This window comes from Aotus nancymaae, unplaced genomic scaffold (assembly GCF_030222135.1).
Source record: "Aotus nancymaae isolate 86718 unplaced genomic scaffold, 86718_ANA_hifiasm-v0.15.2.pri h1tg000010l, whole genome shotgun sequence".
NCBI lineage: Eukaryota > Metazoa > Chordata > Mammalia > Primates > Aotidae > Aotus > Aotus nancymaae.
In genome coordinates this window covers 62,602,234-62,622,478 of record NW_026988421.1, presented here as the reverse complement: position 1 = coordinate 62,622,478, position 20,245 = coordinate 62,602,234, and the positions used below count along the sequence as shown (strand labels likewise).

General features: G+C 39.2%; 1 protein-coding gene and 1 non-coding gene across 8 annotated transcripts in view; one reads left to right on the top strand and one right to left on the bottom strand.

Annotated features, from left to right (window-relative positions):
• Window positions 1-20,245, bottom strand: part of SGPL1 (sphingosine-1-phosphate lyase 1) — an 83,934-nt gene that overhangs the window by 17,092 nt on the left and 46,597 nt on the right. For 6 of the 7 annotated variants that reach the window (XM_064374242.1, XM_012460299.2, XM_012460300.2 and 3 more), the window contains 5 exons: window positions 17,811-17,976; window positions 10,863-10,930; window positions 6,809-6,956; window positions 3,974-4,050; window positions 2,035-2,163 (listed from right to left, as the gene is read on the bottom strand). In XM_064374242.1, the coding sequence (XP_064230312.1) occupies window positions 2,035-2,163; window positions 3,974-4,050; window positions 6,809-6,956; window positions 10,863-10,930; window positions 17,811-17,976 (588 nt within the window). The remainder of the gene's footprint in view (window positions 1-2,034; window positions 2,164-3,973; window positions 4,051-6,808; window positions 6,957-10,862; window positions 10,931-17,810; window positions 17,977-20,245) is intronic. The other variant, XM_064374244.1, reaches the window with a different exon arrangement.
• On the top strand, window positions 3,089-3,194 carry LOC135274033 (U6 spliceosomal RNA). The gene has a single exon (XR_010341850.1). It is a non-coding gene; the product is annotated as a U6 spliceosomal RNA (small nuclear RNA).

Here is a 20,245-nt window from a genome sequence, read left to right as displayed (position 1 = left end):
TCTATTTATTTCTTTGTCTCTCTAGACTACATTCTGTTTTTTTTTTTTTTTTTTTTGCATCTGTCATAAATGTGACTTTGGAACTATGTACTTATTTTACCTAGCTTTAAATGAACCAGGGCTCCTTGGACAAATGGCTGATTGTAGGCCTGGAGCAGGAAATGGACAGTGAACAAGGAATATTTTGTCCAAAAAAAAAAAAAAAAGGAAAGAAAGAGTAATTCAAAGATTACTTGGGTCATGCAAATGGACCTAGGAACCAATACGAAGATGTTCTCACTAGCCGAAGATGGATGAAGTAATTTGAGCATCAATCTGAATAACAGCTACAATGGACTAAGGCACACACAGCATTCCACAATTTATCCATCTGTGTACTATGTATAGGCATTTGAATTATTTCCAGTTTTGAGCTATCACGAATAACATTGCTATGAATATATATATATATATTTATGTTTGTGTCTGTGAGACAGAGTCTCACCATGTCGCTCAGGCTGGAGTGCAATGGTGCGATCTCGGTTCACTAAAACCTCCGCCTCCCAGGTTCAAGCAATTCTCCTGCCTCAGCCTCCTGAGTAGCTGAGACTACAGGCACCCACCACCACGAACGGCTAACTTTTCTATTTTTAGTAGAGACAGGGTTTCACCATATTGGCCAGGCTAGTCTCGAACTCCTAACCTGTGGTCCGCCATCCGCCTGCCATGGCCTCCCAAAGTGCTGGGATTACAGGCGTGAGCCACTGTGCCCGGCCCATTGCTATGAATATAAATGTCCATATACCCTGATATAAATGTGTACTAATTTTTCTAGAGTATGTCCAGAGTAGCAGAATTTCTGGGTCATAAGATACATGTATATCTTGAAATTTACCAGATAAGGCCAAACTGTTCTGTGGCTATTTACTCTGTGGCCTCTTAAAAGTTCTTCAAGAGTCTAATGGCACAGGAGAATATATTGTGAGTATGTTATCATCTTCCCTCTGAAAGTCACCCTGTTCACCTCAATACTCTAAGGAAAACTGCTACTATATTATAGGTGGTTCTGTTTTTTAACAGTTTCAGTATTTTGTTTTGAAAATGAATGCCAGGAATATTACTTTTATTACTACTGAATATCTGAACACGATGATTTTCATGGTGCCAACATATTAGAAAAACAAAACAAAAACAATGCTTCCCAAAGAAGAAAACAAAGCTAAACTAAACTATTAGGTGTCCTTGTCTTCAAATAGGCCCTTCGATAATTAAATCTGCAGTCTTTATAATGACTGCAAATATGATGAGTATCTAATAGGATTAGCGCCTCTAGGACACCATTACAGCATACTGAATTAAATCTATCTATCCTACATAACCTGAGATTTAGTTTTTTCTAAAGACAACAGATCTTAACAGAAGTTTAGGAAAACTAACAACCATCTACTTGAAAGAACAGGTAAAACAAGGAATTCTCACGTGTTTCTTTAAATAGAATGATATCTTCTTGCTTTCTTGATTCCTAACATCAACTAAATGAGGTTCAGTTTACAGCAAAATAATAAACTGAACTTTGGCTCAGGTAAAACCAGAAGTATATTAAAAACACTGCTGGATGGCTCAACAAAAGTATACAAAGATAAATAGGGGGATGGTAGGTGTGCGGGCGGGGGATAAGCGAAGAAGGGGGTAGGGAGGGAAGGAGTGTAGAGAGCAGATATGGCAACATATTTACATTTAGTGAATCTAAGGTGTTCTTTAACCTATCCTAGCCATTGAATGTAGGTTCAAAGTTTTTCAAAATAAAAAGGTGAAAAGAAAAATATCTGTAAGAATGTATATCAAAATGTTGACATTCTCTGGGTTACAAAATTACAAGCAACATTTAAAACTGCAGTTAATTAGGATCTCTCTATAATGATCAAATATTCCTTGAGTAATAAGATGATCTTTCTACAATGATCAAATATTACTTGTGTAGTAAAATATTTTTAACAAACTCCTCTATTTTAACCTAAAAAATAAGGCTATTGGATGCCACTTGCATATACTTACACATCCACATGAATCTGGTCCCCCATTGAACAGGGAGCAAGCTATTCTCACAACTTCTGCCTCTATCTTGCGTAATCCTGGGAAGATATCTGGATGCAGGGGGTTACTCCATGCAAAATCTCCATAAGCCTGAAAAGAAATGCAAGCAGATGTGAAATTAAACTATTACACTATACAGGACAAAGAATCACGCACTAAAGAGTTTCTAAGTATTAGGCACAATGATAGGAACTGGAAAAAAAGGTAAAATATATTCCTCAACCTAAAAAAGATCAAAACATAGTGGAGAAGACAGACATGTAAATTAATAAATTTACACTGTGGTAAGGAAAGAAGTATAAATATGGTTAAAAGAGCAGACTATAACACCAAACAGACCCAGCAGGAAATCTTAGCTTTGCCTATCACTTTCAGCCGTGTAGGTCAAATAATCTAAGGTTGTTTCTTCATATGCAGAAGAATTTATGGTAGCTATCTTCTAGCTTTCTAACAATAATAACATAATGCTTGTGAAGCACTTAGTAGAGTGTCTGGCAAAAAGCAGCTGTTATCAACTGCAATACCAGATTTGTGTGCAGAGTGTTAAAGGACCCTGAAGAGGGAACAACTAACATCCTGAGTGGTCTAGAGGTGTCCACTGAGTGGAACTTTGAGAGATGAGGAGGAATCATCATTTAGAACAAGAGGAATGATGGAAGGGAAGGAAAACAACATGATGAGAGCAGGACACATTCAGTAAAGAGAAAAGGCAGAATTAATGTTTATGTGGGAAATAAAGAGAAGTAGTTAAGAAAAAATACGTGGGAGTTGGCTCATGAAGAAACTTGTATTCTCTGCTGCTTAAGAACCTGTTTCATCCTATAGATGATGGGAAGCTACTGAAAGATTTTAAGCACAGAAGATCAGAGCATTACACCAAGCTATGCAAAACCTATCATACTTATTTAGTAAAGTATAAGTAGTTTCATATTTATAATAAACACAAAGACGTTAGAGATCATCAGTACAACCCCAATTTTATATGATGAAGTGGACTTTCAAAAATAAATGTGAGGTGCTCCTCTGGCAGCATATATACTAAAACTGGAACGATACAGAGAAGATTAGCATGGCCCCTGTGCAAGGATGACACGCAAATTTGTGAAACATTCCATATTAAAAAATAAATAAATAAATAAATAATAATAAATAAATGAGGGCTGAGTGCAGCGGTTCACACCTGTAATCCCAACACTTTCAGAGGCCAAGGCAGGAGGATCACTTGAGGCCAGGAGTTCTAGACTCGCCTGGGCAATACAGTGAGACCCTCTCTCTACCAAAAAAAAAAAATACAAAAATTAGCTGGGCATAGTGGTGCACACCTGTAGTCCCAAGTACTCAAGAGGCTGAGGTGGGAGGATCACTTGACCCCAAGAGGTCAAGGCTTCAGGAAGTGAGCAATGATCATACCACTCTACTCCAGCCTGTGTGACAAGAGTGAGATTTTGACTCTAAAAAATAAAAATAAAAATAAATTTGATTAGAAATGAAAGAAGCTAACAATGAAAATTATCTGAAGTACATGTGAGACCACTGCTCATCTTGGGTCACATGATTTGAGAAAATTATGAGAGTTTTCTTATCTCTTACCAAACAAAATCTGTCTCACTATAAAAAATCTCATGTAATAGACCTACCTTCCCTAGTAATCTGCCTTCTACATAGGACATCTATGAAGCCTGAAAACCTAAATAACATTTTACTATTTTACAGACTGAAGATGTCTTTGATAATATTACATATATTTGCTTATGTCTGAGTGAAGAGAAACTTTCATGGTTTTATTGTAACAATAAGCTTTCCTTAAGTAATTTTTCTAATTACAAAAGTAAGGAGAAAAAAGGAGGTCATGTAAACTGGCACAGATCTCACAGGCTTCCCTCAAGAACTGGATGCTCACCTTCACAAGGAGCTCAGTGAGCTTCTCCTCCCCACTGTACACGGTTCCAGAGGCTCTCCCCTCTTGCCAGAAGACATCTGCAGAGAATGGTAACATCACTGGGTCAGTAAGCAGGAATCTCTGGGAAGACAGGTTCTAATAAAGAGCAAACAGGAAGAAACCTCTCTGGGTACAAAAGAAAAAAAAAGTTGAGTGGAAACCCAAGAGCATTATTATAGTAAACAGAAAAAAGTTCAATAAAGAGCCCAGTAAAGATAAAAAATAATTATTATCAGCAATGTGAAAAAGACATTAGTAGCATTTAGGTACAATAAAAACAGTCTAATAATAACATTTTCCTCATCTTCAACTGCCTTCTAACAGCAGAAACATTTTCCTTGGTCTATACTTATTTTCTGTTCTCTGTATGGCTTTGGAGTGACCTTTTCCTGCAATAGCTTCCTTCTTCTCTCCCTTCCTAACCAGTCCTAGGAATTTTGAGAACTGTTATGGGCAGAGTTGGCAGAAAAAAGCAAGACGAGAAGTATGAAATTTCAGCACACTATCATCAGAGACAAAACGAGAAAACAAACCACAATGAGGTATAAACCATGAGCACCCTGGTCTCAGAGGCCACTCCCTTCAGCCAAACCTGGAAGCCCACAGAGAACTAGCTACCTGCTTCCAGCAGCACATGCTGTAGCATTCAAGATCAGGAACACAGTCAACATTGGGATAGACCTCCTTTATCCCAGTGTTGAAAGAAAAGTGAAGTTCCTGACTAGAATATAAGATCTGACTTTCCACTTTCCTCTCTCCCCAGGAGACATTCATTTTATCCATAGATCTGCTGGGTGTCTCAGGTCCTTCTGCTACAATGCAGCTGTGCCCTATTGAAAGTGGGTAGTGAGAAAGCTATTACAGTAACACACTAACTAAAAACTGCATGGAGCCATAGACTCTCCAAAGCACAGATCTTCAGGTTTTGAGAACAGAAAACTGAGTGGTAAATATACAGACAAACTCATTCTCATAGCAATCTGCCAAGCTCTGGCTTGCTGCCCATTTGACTTTCACTCTTTCCTTAGAGGACACTGCTCTGTACCATGCACATCTTCAGACCAGAGGTCACCAGCCTTTCAAAAATAAATTATCTGGTTTCATTTCCTGTTCTTTTACTGATGCTAGAGAACACAGCAATGGACAGTGACTTAAACATTGAAGAAGGCAATATGGTGGTGGCAACCAGCTCTCATAATCATGGAAATCTTCAACACACAGGTTTTAGGGTGCTAACCCCTGCTTTATTCATCTACATCCTAGACTATATCAAATTTTGTACTATTCAATGTCAAGACCTCAACACATGTCACTTAGAAATTATAAAGGTATTTGTCAAGGCCGGGCACAGTGGCTCACACCTGTAATCCTAGCACTTTGAGAGGCCAAGGCAGGCAGATCACCTGAGTTCAGGAGTTCAAGACCAGCCTGGGCAACATGGCGAAACCTCATCTCTACTAATAACACAAAAAATTAGCTGGGTATGGTGGCGCACACCTGTAATCCCAGCTACTTGGGAGGCAGAGGCATAAGAATCGCTAAAGCCTGGGAGGCAGAGGTTGCCGTGAGCCAAGATCGCACCACTGCATTCCAGCTTGGGTGACAGAGTGAGACTCTGCCTCAAAAAAATAAAAATTAAGGGTATTTGTCAAAATGCAACATGATATCCTGGATTGGCTCCTAGAATAGAAAAAATAACAGTTTAAAACAAAACAAAGCAAAACAAAACAAAAAATCCTGATGAACTAGCAACAGAATTTGTAGTGTAGTTAATAGCACTGTACCAATATTAATTTTTTAGTTTTGATAAATGTACCATGGTTATAGAGGATGGTTATAGAGGATGGTAACATCAGGAGAAGCTTAGTGTAGGGTATATGGAAATCTCTATCATCTTTGCTACTTTTCTATAAATATAAAATTATATTAAACTAAAAAGCTTATTTTTTAAAAGTACTTGTAATATGATCTTAATCAGTAACAAACATGAATCTGTTTGAGTTAATAGCAATAATGGTTAACATTTACTAAACACTTACTATATGCCAGACACTATAAAACATTTACACATGTATGATTTCATTTAACCTTTTCAGGTAAGTACTGTACTGATGTTACTATCCCTATTGTAGAGATACAGGAACTATGACATATACAAGTTAAGTAATTCACCAAAGGCATACTTTAAGTGGCAAACCAAGATTTGAATCCAGGCTGGTTCCTGGGTTACGCTCTTAAGCACCAAGCTATCTGTTGTGTTATCTATCAGGTATGTGCTCATGCATATATGTGTATAAACACACACAAACACTATTAGCATTCTCAGAAACAGATAGATATACAGATATAGATAGATGTAAACCTATATAGACAGATCTACCTGTAGCTACATGCATATAGATATATACCATCTCTTTATCTCCGATGATGGAATTATAGTGACTTATTTTTCTTTGTGACTTTATGTGGATTTTTCATTTTCACATGAATCTGTATTTCATTTGTATTACATATCTGATATTCTCTCTTCTTAAACACAAATATATTTGTTTCAGTCATGCTTACAAAAGGAAATAAAGCAAAGTTCCACTATCTCTGAGATTTGCTTGCTTTATGGATGAAGGATGAATCTAAACATAATTTTAAAAATATGAAATCCAACCTGTGACAGAGAGTAGGCCCTCCTAAACATGTAAGAACCAACGATGAGTTATTCTTAAACTATGTGTACATTAAACAATGACAAAATCAGTTGCTTTAAGGAAGCAGAGAGCATGTATATGCCAAACATCATACCCATAGAGCTGTACTCTTTAAGTTTCTCCAAAACTGCGGATGAGCTCAGACCCTGGGAGGGCAAAGCTTTCACATACTCTTTGTCCACTTTGAGGAATGACATGTTCTTGTTAATATCCTCCTTGGTCTTGTTCAACTTGTCTTGAATCTCCAAAGGTAAGAAAGACAAAGTTAACCAGATGCAAGAGTACAATAGAGACAGCAGAACCATTATGACATTCAAGCAACTGCTCAACGCTGGGCACTGCACAAGTAACTAGATAACATTTTTCTTAAAGATATATGGTGATATTTTGACTGGTCAGCTACTTTCTGGCATATACAACAGCCTCTTAAAAATCTGAAAAGTGAAGCTTCTCTCTAAAGGTCAAGATGCACTCAGCTGGGCGCGGTGGCTCACGCCTGTTATCACAGCTTTTCAGGAGGCCAAGGTGGGTGGATCGCTTGAGGTCAAGAGGTAGAGACCAGCCTGGTCAACATGGTGAAACCCCAACTCTACTGAAAATACAAAAATTAGTCAGGCATGGTGTAAGGTGCCTGTAATCCGAGCTACTTGGGAGGCTGAGGCATGAGAAACACGTGAACCCAGGAGGTGGAGGTTACAGTGAGCAGAGATCACACCACTATACTCCAACCAGCCTGGGCAACAGAGCAAGACTCTGTCTCAAAAAAAAAAAAAAAAAAAGAAAAAAAGATGCACCCAATTTCCCCTTAACCCATTTCTCTGCCATGCTGAAATCACTGCTGCTTCACTTGGTTTGCATTGCTAAAGTCAGCACAACCCTGAGGGCAATATTTGGACTTTGATCCTGCCTTGGCAGCGACTACAGTATGTGTGTAAAAGAATCAAAGGTACAACTACGAACAGTAGCCAGAAAACTGGCCATGCTGCAATAAAAGGCATTCTGGTCCTTGTGCAAGAGATGAGCTCCTTCAAAAGACATGCACACAGCACACCAGGAATTTAGAGGCCCCATACAATACAAGCACAAGGCATTCTAAGAATTGCCAGGAAGGCTCCAATGTAGCTCCTTAAGCTGGCACCGTCTGACCCCAAAATGTTAGGAGGAGCTAAGGTCCTTTCTGCTATGCCATTTATCAACTATGATTCTCTTGTAGTTACAAATGACAGGAAAACCTGACCCAAACTGGCTCAGAAAAGCAAATGTATTGATTGATGTAGAGCAGTTTTACAAAATGAGGCTGTATCCCTGGCTTCAGCACTAACTAGGATCCAGTTTCTCCTCTTCCATCCTCAAAGCCATAGCTTCTAAGCCATTTTCTTTTATTCACTTAACAAATACACAGGCCGGGGATATACAGTGAACAAAACAAACTTTTAGGCAGTGGAGAACACAGGGAAAAAAAAACAACAACTAAAAAACACCTCCTGTCCTCATGAAGTTTATTTTCAGCAGGAGAGACAGAAAGCAAGTCAGGTAGCAAAAAGTGCTGAGGAAAAAAAAAATAGAGTAAAGAGGCAGAAGGGTAGGGCCTTCGACTTACAGCAAAAGACTCTTGGTTAGTAGGTTTGGGGAGAGAAGTTACATGTCACAACTTGTTCATGTCACAGTGCTACTGTTTCAGCAATATATTTGCTAAAGAACTCAAGAACTCACTCCACACTAAGATTTTCTCATTTCTAGTCATGGATGATCAGAAGAAAGAGATGTTCTTAGATATGGCCCTTGATGAAACTATAGGGTAAGCCACTCTTTTTGAGCACACCTGCAAATAGTCTAACAGGCCCACACTAGCAGGGAGCAGAGGCTACACTCCTGAGCAATTCCCGGGCATGCTATGGACATGAAGAAAGTTTTTAAGTTGTAAATTTAAAAATTAATTCACATAAATGATGACTCATGCAACAGAACAGGCTATGAAAGCTGAGCTTCCATGCATAGAGTATGCTATTGCCATAAAATAAAACAGACAACAAATGACAGAGGTATATTAGAAAGCACAGCCAGTACTTCCTTACTCCCAATTCTTGCCTCAAAGCCTATATTACGGTACCCAATTTTAATTTCTTCAAAGCATTTACTTCAAAATAACATTCCATGTATTTGTTTACTCATTTATTTTCTGTCTTTCCTATTAAAATGATAAGTTCTGGCTGGGTGCGGTGGCTCATGCCTGTAATCCCAGCACTTTGAGAGGCTGAGGCAGGCAGATCATGACGTCAGGAGTTTGAGACCAGCCTGACCAACATGGTAAAACCCAGTCTCTACTAAAAATACCAAAAATTAGCTAGGTGTGGTGGTGCACACCTGTAATCCCAGCTACTAAGAAGGCTGAGGCAGGAGAATCGCCTGAACCCAGGAGGCAGAGGTTGCAGTGAGCCAAGATCACGCCACTGCACTCCAGCCTGGCCGACAGAGCAAGACTCCATCTCAAAAAAATAAAAAAGTAAGTTCCATGAGAGGAAGAACTTGGTCTTATTCACCACCATATCCCCAGCACCCAGAAAAGTACTTGACACTGAGCAGGTGGCTCAATAAACATGTGTTGATAAGTGAATAAATGACAGAGGGCTACACATATGCACAGATGCACATGCGCGTGCGCACACACACGTAACTTTTTGTCTCTAAGCCTCAGAATCTGCTTCTGAAAAAAGAGGGTGATTAGACAGCCCTTAGCAAGCTAAGGATATTTACTTTATAAGTTAAAGAATGGGTTCTAGAACGCCAGCATTTATTTGTCTCAAAGTCTAGATACTGAAAAAGTGAGAAGAAAAAAAAAAAATGCAGGAAATAAGGGGAAATCCTAATGTAATTTGTGCTATAGTCCATTTCTACAATACCTTCCCTGTTCCCACCCCTTATACTCTGTAAGGGCTAGATTTACTTTTAGGGATTAATATAATTTGGAGAGCAACAGAAGCCTATGTGCTCACATCCCCCTTCACCACCCCATTTATTGCTTCCACTCCCCTACAGGAAATGAGCCTGAAGATACATATCTCTGGGAGAGTTAACACAGCAGCCTGAATGGATTTCAGCCAAAGGCTAAAGATAACTGGCAACCTTTTAGGTCAGGAGTCAGTGAAAGACCCCTGGTATAGCCAGGAAAGAAAACTGAAAGCCCAAAGTGAAAGAAAACTTGAAGGCAGGTAAAGTTGGGAAAGACCAAAGGAGGGTGAGGGGAAGGCACTGAAGGAGATGAAGATGCCAAGGACTCAAATGCCTTCCTGAGAGCTTGCCAAGGGGCCTACCCTGTTTATCTTCATCTGTGACAAAGAACCTGTGGGAGGCACAGAGGTGACTACCTTATCCTCAGCATGGGTGAAGGCAAAGAGGAAATAACAAAGGGGACATACTATAATACAGATAAGTGCAAAGAGCAAGTGACAGCACTGTGCAACTTGGGATCAGCAAACTACAGCCAGGAACCTCTAAGGCATACCTGAATTCATAAAGAAAGTTTCACTGGAATAGAGCCAGGCTCATTCCTGAACCTCTTGCTGCCGTCCCTCTACAAGGGCAGAGGTGAGGAGTTGCAACAGACATGATATGGCCTACGGAGCCCAAAATGTTTCGTATCTAGCCCATTACAGAAAACGTTTGCGGACCCCTGACCTAAACCCTGTGAGCACCCAACTCCTAGATAAATATCTCAAGTCAGCCAGCCACATATTGTTCCAAAGCACCATAAAACGACAGTCAAGTCTTCTCATTTCAAATTCTTACTTCCTTAACAGGCTTCTCATCTCTCCTTTGGCCATTTATGTTGGAGAAAGGGTTAAGTCAGGGTTTTTCGACCTTGGCTCTTTTGACATTTCCAGCCAGATAATTCTGTGTTGGGGTCGGGGGGCTGCCCTGTACATTGTAGGATGTTCAGTAGCATTTCTGGCCACCATCCATTACATGCCAAGAGCACTACTCCATCCTAGCTGTGACAATGGAAAATTTCTCCAAACACTGCTAAGTGTCCCCTGAGGTAAGGGAAAAAAATCACCCCTCCACTTTGAGAATATTGGGTTCAGTAAACAGAAAGAAAGAAGTATGATGCTCAAGAGGAGAAAAAAATGACATATACAGATTCCACTTACCTTACGACCAATAATGGGCATCTTCCTGGTGAGCTTAAAACATTTCTTTTTAAACCTTGACCATAAACCTGTAAGAAACAAATGGTTCTCTTATTCAATGGTTCTCTTATTCAAATAAATTTCCAGGTATGACCTGGTATATAGCAACTATTCAACGTGTCTTCCACAACCTCACTTGCCTCCAATTGCAAAGAATTGCTTTCCTTCAAAAAACAACAAAAAAAAAACTTTTAAATTTAAATTTGTGAAGTACCATATTTACATGGTTCAAAATTTTAAAAATACAAACACATTCACATACAGTAAAGCAGTGAAGTTTCCCTCTTTCAAACCTATCCCCCTGACCCTCATGCTACCCCCAAGTAAACACTACTGTTAGTTTCTGGAACACTCTTCCAGAGTTTCTTTATGCATACACGTGCAACAGTAAAGCTATATTCTTATTTTTCTACCTTCTTTTGCACAAAAAGTATACTCTAGCACTGTAGTAGACCTTGTTTTTCCACTTAGGAGTATCATCTTAAAGATCAGTGCATCCTCCTTTTTTTTTTTTGAGACTGAGTCTCACTCTGTCGTCCAGGCTGGAGTACAGTGGTGGAATCTCAGCTCACTGCAACCTCTGCCTCCCGGGTTCAAGCAATTCTCCTGCCTCAGCCTCCCAAGTAGCTGAGACTACAGGCACATGCCACCTAATTTTTTGTATTTTTAGCAGAGACAGCGTTTCACCGTGTTAGCCAGGTAGGTCTCGATCTCCTGACCTCGTGATCTGCCACCCACCTTGACCTTCCAAAATGCTGGGATTACAAGCATGAGCCACCGCACTCGGCCCTCACTAATTTTTATAACTGCAGAGTATTACATTATATGGATGTGCCAAAATTTATTTAACCTGCCCCTTAATGATGGACATACAGGTTGTTTCTAATATTTGCTATTACAGATCATGCTGAAATAAATAACCTTTTAACACACACCATACTGCATACCTACAAGTATACCTACAGGATAAACCCTCAGAAGCAGAACTACTAGGTCAAATGATGTATGTATTCCAGAATTCTTGACCTTCCTAAGGTTTCTAGATATTCAACATTTCTCTTCCTTCCCCCAAGACTAATGGCCAGTCCCTGTTTCCAGTTTGTTTTTCCTGGATCTATGTCCACCCTCTCATTCAACACAAATTCTAACATTTTCTGGACCTACAAATGCCCTCAAAATCGTGGATGCTGGCCAGGCACAGTGGTTTACACCTCTAATCCCAGCACTTTGGGAGGCCGAGGTGGGAGGATTGCTTGAGCACAGGAGTTTGAGACCAGCCTGGGCAACACAGTGAGGCAGAAACAACAAAAAGAAAAAAAAGTTTGAAAAATCGTGGATGCCAGAGTCCATTCTGTCAGGCAGTACATAGGACAAATAGAAAATTCTAATCCTGTTGATTATAATAATCATAAATACACAGCATCTAAATAGACTGATAGACCTTCTAATGCATTCATAATCAATATATCTCCACTGACTCTGACAACAGTATTCTAAGGCTGGCACAGAAGGCATTATATACCATCCACAAGTGACATAAAAGGCAATGGAAGATCAAAGCATCAAAACTTGCTTAAGGCCTCAGATAAAATCAGTGATGACGCAAAGATTTAACTCAAGTCTTTGTATTTTCAGTCCAGGATTCCCAGGATTCTATATTGTTTCAAATGCACCACAGGAATTTCCTGTTTGAGTCTATAAGAATCTAGGCCTGGCTTTTATCCAAGGTGTGAACTGAGTATGAACTTCTACTGCATTCCTAGGAGATCTGGGAATTCTCACCGCCCTGGCCAGAAGGAGCTCCCTCTTCACTGAACAACCACAGGATGTGTCTGTACCTGTTTTTTGTATCTATCGCATCACATCTTGCATCTCTGCTAGCTGTTTTTGATCCACCTGTAACCTTCTCTGACTCTCCCTAGAGCCCACATTCTGTAAATACCTGGGACAAAACCAGGTAACTAAGACACAGACTTAATCATAAGACAAAGGGACTGAACCCACTTGTTTGTGGTTACTTTTTGTTTAAATTTTGGAGTATTTCCTTCCAGCCATATGTTCTACACACTGTAATACATACCCGAAATCCTATTTAATGTAAAATAACTGTATCCTCCTCACGGATAGCACTTTCTACATTATTAACAATTCTAAACATATTTTTTAATAATAGTCCAACAAATGACTATAATCTAATGTTGGATAGTTCAACTTCTTGTTATCCAACTGTTTCTAACTGTTAAAGCTGTACAGATTCAGAACTGCTTCCTTATTTGATGAAGTAATTGAGGTAAAAAGAAGTCTAAAAATCAGCAAACTGAACCAGCTGTCCCGAAGTATAGTCATGTGACTAGGGGAGGATAAAAGAATAGACTAATTTTGTGGAAGTTGTGAGAAAAAAAATGGTACAGGGTAAAAAGAACAGAATACAGCGCCAGAGATGAAGAAACTAAACATAAAAAGATCCCATGGTTATCACCTAAAAAGATTATCTCAAAAGTCCCTAGGGGTACAGAAAGAAAAGTAATTAGAATTTTTTAGTGGGATTGAGGGTAAGTGGAAGAAGGAATATTGGGAGATGGTCAAAAGGACAGAATATTCCAGTTAGATGGAAGCAGTAAGATCAAGAGATCATGGTGACACAGTGAATAAAAATGTGCTGTATACTTAAAGATCGCTAAGAAAGTAGATTTTAAGTGTTCTCACTATTTTAAAAGGTACATGAGGTAATGTTAGTTTGACTGAACCATTCCACAACTTACGCATATTTTAAAACATCATGTTGTACACCATAAACATATACAATATCTGTTAATTTTTTAAAAATTTAAAAAAGTTTAAGATAATAAAATAGGAAATGTCAGTATAAGAACAATGCATGGTTCTTAACAGTTTACGAATTCCACTCATGCAAAACCCGCAATTCAGTCCTCATATTACCTGTGACTAGGTAAAGCAGCTATTATGACATCCATTTTATTGCAAGGAATAGGCTAAGAGAGCTTAAAAGGGTGTTACCGAAGGTGACACAACAAGAAATTGAGAGTTTATCATCTCCTCCCATGACATAAAGATAATTTCTGTTGGTGAACTATGGACAACCCACAGTTAAAATCAGTGTTAAAGTAAAAAAAAAATAAACCGTGAGCTGATAATCACAGAGAAGAAATAAGGAAGAGGCAACATCCTGGAGAGCTACTAACCCCTGCCCAGCTCATGCCACTGCCCACTTCTCCTCTATCCCAGGCTCCATCCTTTGTTCCAGAACTCTTCCCTTAGGAGGGATTCAGAGTTGGAAGATCAGTAAAATTCATCACTAGTCCAGACTTCAGACTCCTCTAGTGCAGTGTCCTAAAAATAACTTGATTGCTCAGCAACACATGGCAAGTGAGCAAATGCTAAAAAATGAATATTCTATCAAAATTATCCCTGATCTCTCGAGGGAAGACATTCTTATCTGTGTCTAAAATTCAAGTTGGAAGTTACCAAATAAAAGTGTGCTGTGTATGTGCTAAATTGTACAAAATTGTTGATATCCAACAATTTTTTACTATAAAAATTATATTCTGTATGATTCAAACTGGATTCAGATATAGAAACAGAGATAGACAAATAGTGGTATCCTTCAGTAATAAGATTTTAATTTTGTTCTTATTTACCCATATTGTCCAACTTTTCCACAGTGAATATGTACTGCTTTTGTTTTATATTATATATATATGTTTAAAAACAAAACAACTTGGCCAGGCGTGGTAGCTCACGCCTGTAATCTTAGCACTTTGGGAGGCTGAGGTGGGCGGATCACCTGAGGTTAGGAATTCAAAACCAGCCTGGCCGACATGGCAAAACCTCACCTCTACTAAAAATACAAAAATTAGCCAGGCATTGTAGTGGGTGCCTATAATCCCAGCTACTCTGGAGGCTGAGGCAGGGAGAATTGCTTGAACCCAGGAGGCAGAGGTTGCAGTGAGCTGAGATCGTACTACTGCACTCCAGCCTGGGTGACAGAGTAAGACTGTCTCAAAACAAAACAAAACAAAACAAAAATCTCAAATGGCTTGGAGTTCAGCCCACAAGGATTTAGATGGCATATGTCATCAGTATACTATGACTAACAATTTTCTCATGGAAAATTGGCCTCTCAGAGGCCAGCATATTCCTTTTTGACCACTAGAAGCAAATAAGTAATTATCAGAACCTAAGATGGCTGTGTCTCTACTATTAGTTAAGTGAAATGTATGGCACAGTGAGCTGCAGAAATGAAATATGAAATACACAGCCACAAAAAATGAAAAATATGGGAGGTAATGCATGTTAATTTGGTCAATTTAGCCATTTCACAATGTATACACATTTTAAAACAACAGGTTGTACATGATAAATATAAACGATGTTTATTTGCCAATTAAAATAATTTTAAAATTTGTTTTAAAAAGAAGTAAATACCTAAAGTTAATACTAATCATAGCAGTATAATATAAATTTCAGATCTCTCCGCTTAGCTTTGTTTCACAGATGTACCACCTCTGAATGGTAGTACATTTGTAAATAAGGCAGTACAATAAATGGTGGCTGCCAGGGGATTGGGGAGAAAGTAATGGGCAGTCATTATTTGATGTTATTAAAATGGAGTTTCAGTGGGGTGATGAAAAAGCTCTGGTAGTGGTGATGCCTGTACAATAATGTGAATGTACATACTGCCACACGACTAACTGTATACTTAAAAATGGTTAAACGGGTAAATTTCATGTTATATACATTTTATAATAGAAAGATGGATAAGCACAGACTTGTTATTTTTTAAAAAAAAAAGTTAAAAAATAAAAAGAAAGTACATTTCTTGCTACCCCCCAAGTCCTCTGAAATGGGCCCCTTACTCAATGAACTGAATACAGTAATAAGCATGAGCAGAAGAACATGAGCTACATCCATATCCAAACCATTGAGCAGATGCCGCAGAAGGGCCAGCCAGTCTAATTTGTCAGAGTTTATCAGAAAATGTTGCAAGGACTAACAGCAGCAACTGAGGACAAAGCTTTTAAAGCTGGGATGAAGTACAGATTGACACAGGACAATCACGTCTCATTTCCACTTTAATTGAAAAACTCTAAGTAGCTGGAACTTGCTTCTTGGTTGTCGGGTTTTGCAATGTTTACTATGCCATAAATCGCTAAGAAGCTATTTGACAAGTAAAGAGATAAAAATGGAATCTGGCTTCTAAATTGACTTTCCTTGAGCAAGAAGAAGAAAAGCAGAAAAAAACACAGATGAAGAGTCCTTTTAAACAGATGTTATCAGGGAAGCAAAGTGGTGGGGAAACTTCAAACAAATGAGAAACAGTGAATAATTACCTTGAATGTTACTGATTTTTTTTTTTTGAGACAGAGTTTTGCTCTGTCACCCAGGCTGGAGTAAAGTGCCACAATCTTGGCTCACTGCAACCTCCGCCTCCCAGGTTCAAGTGATTCTCCTTCCTCAGCCTCCCTGGTAGCTGGGATTATAGGAACCCAGCTTATTTATTTATTTATTTATTTATTTATTTATTTATTTATTTATTTATTTATTTATTTATTTATTTATTGTATTTTTAGTAGAAATGGGGTTTCACCATATTGGTCAGGGTGGTCTAGAATTCCTGACCTCAGGTGATCCACCCGCCTAAGCCTCCCAAAGTGCTGGATTACAAGCATGAGCCACTACGCCCGGCCACTGTTACTAATTTCTTATCCCAACGAAGTTAACTCCAATACCCTACTAAAAGTGGGGAACGGGGGGTGCAAAGGAGTGTTACAGAACATCCAGCACCAAATCGATGATTTGTGTTTAGGTACAAACAAAACTCACCAAGCACAGACTGCAACTCATAAGAAGGTAACATGCAACCAGGTTTCTAGGTAGGAAAAAAGTGGGTGGTCAGGAAAGGGGCTTGATCCTAAGAAAGGGTGGAAGATTCATAAGCAGATCATTGGACTGCTCATCTTCTGCGCCCTGAGAAGTGGCCTCTTCTTCCCCATGTTGATCTGGCTCTGAGTCACTTCCAGGAAGCTCAAAGTATAGGATCCCTACCCTACCCCACCCCAGCTCCGATACCAGAAGTTCAGCTCCAAGAGGAGAGAGATCTTGTACTACTTGTGCAGATATCCCCAGAGCCTGCTGCAGTGCCTGGCACATAACAAGCACTCAAATGGTCACCACGTAAGTGCTGTTCCAATTTCACCTAATCTTTATTGAAAGGGATGGCACAAAATGAAAGCAAAATATTCCTGCTTGGGGAACTCCAGGTGACATAATTATGCTCTAGGGAAGAAACTGGTACTGAATGTTTAAGCCACGCTGAGATAGCTGTGGATCCTTACAACGACTAATTCTGAGATGTTTTTACATAAACTACAAATTAAAAAAAAAATCAATGTCAAGGAGTATTAATTACACAAGAGTCCTGTTATAACTTGACCAATCAGAAGACAAAGTACTGCTTTACATTTAAACAGATTTTAAAAATAACAACCAAACAAGGGCATAGCATGTTGGCTCGTGCCTATAATCCCAGCACTTAAAGAGGCCAAGGCAGGAGGATCACGAGGTCAAGAGATCAAGACCATCCTGGCAACATGGTGAAACCCCAACTCTACCGAAAATACAAAAATTAGCTGGGTGTGGTGGTGCACGCTTGTAGTCCCAGGTACTCAGGAGGCTGAGGCAGGAGAATCACTTGAACCTGGGAGGCAGAGGTTGCAGTGAGCCGAGACTGTGCCATTGCACTCCAGCATAGCGACAGAGTGAGATTCTGTCTCAAAAAAACAAAAAAAGAACCACACCAAAAGGCAATAAATTAGTCCTATCTGTCAGCAATGAGTTTGAGGCTAGTGATACACCACTATACCTTTACAGAGGAGACAGCATACTTACTCTCTGGCTGGAAGACAAACTCATATCCCCAGACTACCAGCAGGGTCCACACGACACTCCATGTGATTAGCTGCCAGGGCTCATATTTGGTGCAATGCCCATTTACATAATTCTTGGCTTTTGTGGAGTATACTTCCAAAATCTCTAAGTAGGGCTCAAAGGCCTTCTAGAAATACAAGAGAAAAATAGAAACATTACATTATGAGAGAGAAAAGAAGTCTGTTCTTAGTTTGTACTTCAACTCTCATTTTTCAAGGGCAAGGTCATTCCTGATCTTGCCCTTCTTCAGCAATAATCTTATCATCATCTACAGCCCTCAAGACTTCTGTTCCAGTCACTCCAGCAGCACTCCACTTAAGAGCTAGTGGACTTGGAGAATATTTTTGATCTTGTGCCTATTTTGTACAATAAGAGGGTTAAGCTCGATCATCACTTTAGCCCTGAAGTTTCTGTGTGACTGTCAGTATCACTCTCGCACTCTCTTAACTCAAACTAATACCCCCAGTATGAATGTGATTTCTCTTCTCTATTTGAATCTTTCCTATTCTCTAACCTAGTGGTCAGCAAACTGGTTCTGGAATGAGCCTGATACTAAATTATTTTATACTTTAACTGTTGTGAACCAAAGGTTCTCCTTTACAACTACTCATCTCTGCTGTTGGAGTGAAATATAGTCACATTTAGTGCATAAACAAATGAACATGGATGTGTTCCAACACAATGTAATTATGGACACAAAAATTTGAATTTCATGTAATTTTCATGTTCACAAAATATTCTTTTAACAATTTTTAAAATGGAAAAATCATTCTTAGCACATGGACCATATAAAACCAGGCATATAGCCAGATCTGGCCCATAGGCCACAATTTACCAATGCCTGCTCTAAGGCCTTAATTCACTGTAAATCTCTTAATCAGCAACCATATCTTATCAGCATGTACATTCCTCACAACATCTGGTACAAGAAAGAAAAAAAATCCAGTTCTCTGTAAACTTATCAGAGTATCTCATTTAGGAGAATTCCTCTCTCCCTTTAAATTCTCCTCCAGCACTCATCCGTGGTAAGTCCTATACAGAGCTTATCACAACCTGCCTTGCAGTCACTCATCTGTTTCTTATCTCCCTGACTATATGGTTAGGTCCCTGAAGACAGACCAGTTCTATTCATATCTACAATCCCCTACAATGCCCTGTACAAAGTAAGGTCGTTTTATAGTTTGTTATTCATTCACTTAATCAATACTGATTAAGCATCTCCAGGGTTGAAGGCAGTAAGCTAGGGAAGTGTTCAGGTACATATCATAGTTCCAAGTGTATAGTGAGTTTACAATCTAATCCAAGAGGTAAACATGTATCTATACACACACAAAGGCACACATATATAAAAACAAATCACGAAAACTCCTCAGGAGAATAGCCACAAAAGGCATATGAGTGCCAAGACGGAGCACTGAGGAAGGCCCATCTAACTAAGAAGGGATAAAGATAATGACAGAGGGTAAAATTTAAGCCAGTTAAAAGGGTGAAAGAAAATTCTCTAGGTAGAAAAGTTAAAAGGAAGGTCACACCAAAAATAGAGGACAGTAGCTCCAAGTGCATAAAGAGAGTCTGCGTATGGCAAAAGTTCTATGTGGTAAAGTGTAAGCTACATGATGGCAGTGACCATCTCTGTGTCATCCTGTGCTAAATCCCCAACATGTGGCAGAGTGCCCAGCACACAATTTATACTGAATACAAACTTGGACAGTGGCTGACAGTGCCCAAGTAAGTGAGTGAACACTGAAATCAGAGCCCTGAGGCTGGGAGAAGTATACTAGGTCCATGACACTGTTTGGATGCCTATCCTCCAAATCTCATGTTGAAGTATGATTCCCAATACTAGAGATGAGGTCTGGAGGGAGGTGACTGGATCATGGGGGGCATCTTCCATGAATGGTTTGGCACCATCCCCTTGGTGATAAATGAGTTCTTCCTCAGTTAGTTCATGTAGATCTGGTTGTTTAAAAGTCTGGAACCTCTCCCCTCTTTCTTGCTTTCACTCTTGCCATGCGACGTGCCTGCTCTAAGCTTCATCTTCCACCATGATTGCAAGCTTCCTGAGGCCTCACCAGAAGCAGATATTGAAGCCTTGTCTGTACAAATATGCAGAACCATGAGCCAATTAAACTTCTTTTCTTTATAAATTACCCAGTTTCAGGTATTTCTTAACAGAAATGCAAGAATGAGCTAATGTAGTCCATATTTAAAAAAGACTTAGAAAAACTGATAGGAACTTTTGTAAAGCAATGTGTTGGTATCTATTAACATTTTAATCGTATATTCCTTTTGACTTAGCAGTCCCACTTTTTGACATCTACATATTGGCACATGCATACAAGTAAACATGTTCAAGGATATTCATTTCAGTATTCTCTGTAACAAAAGGAAAAAAA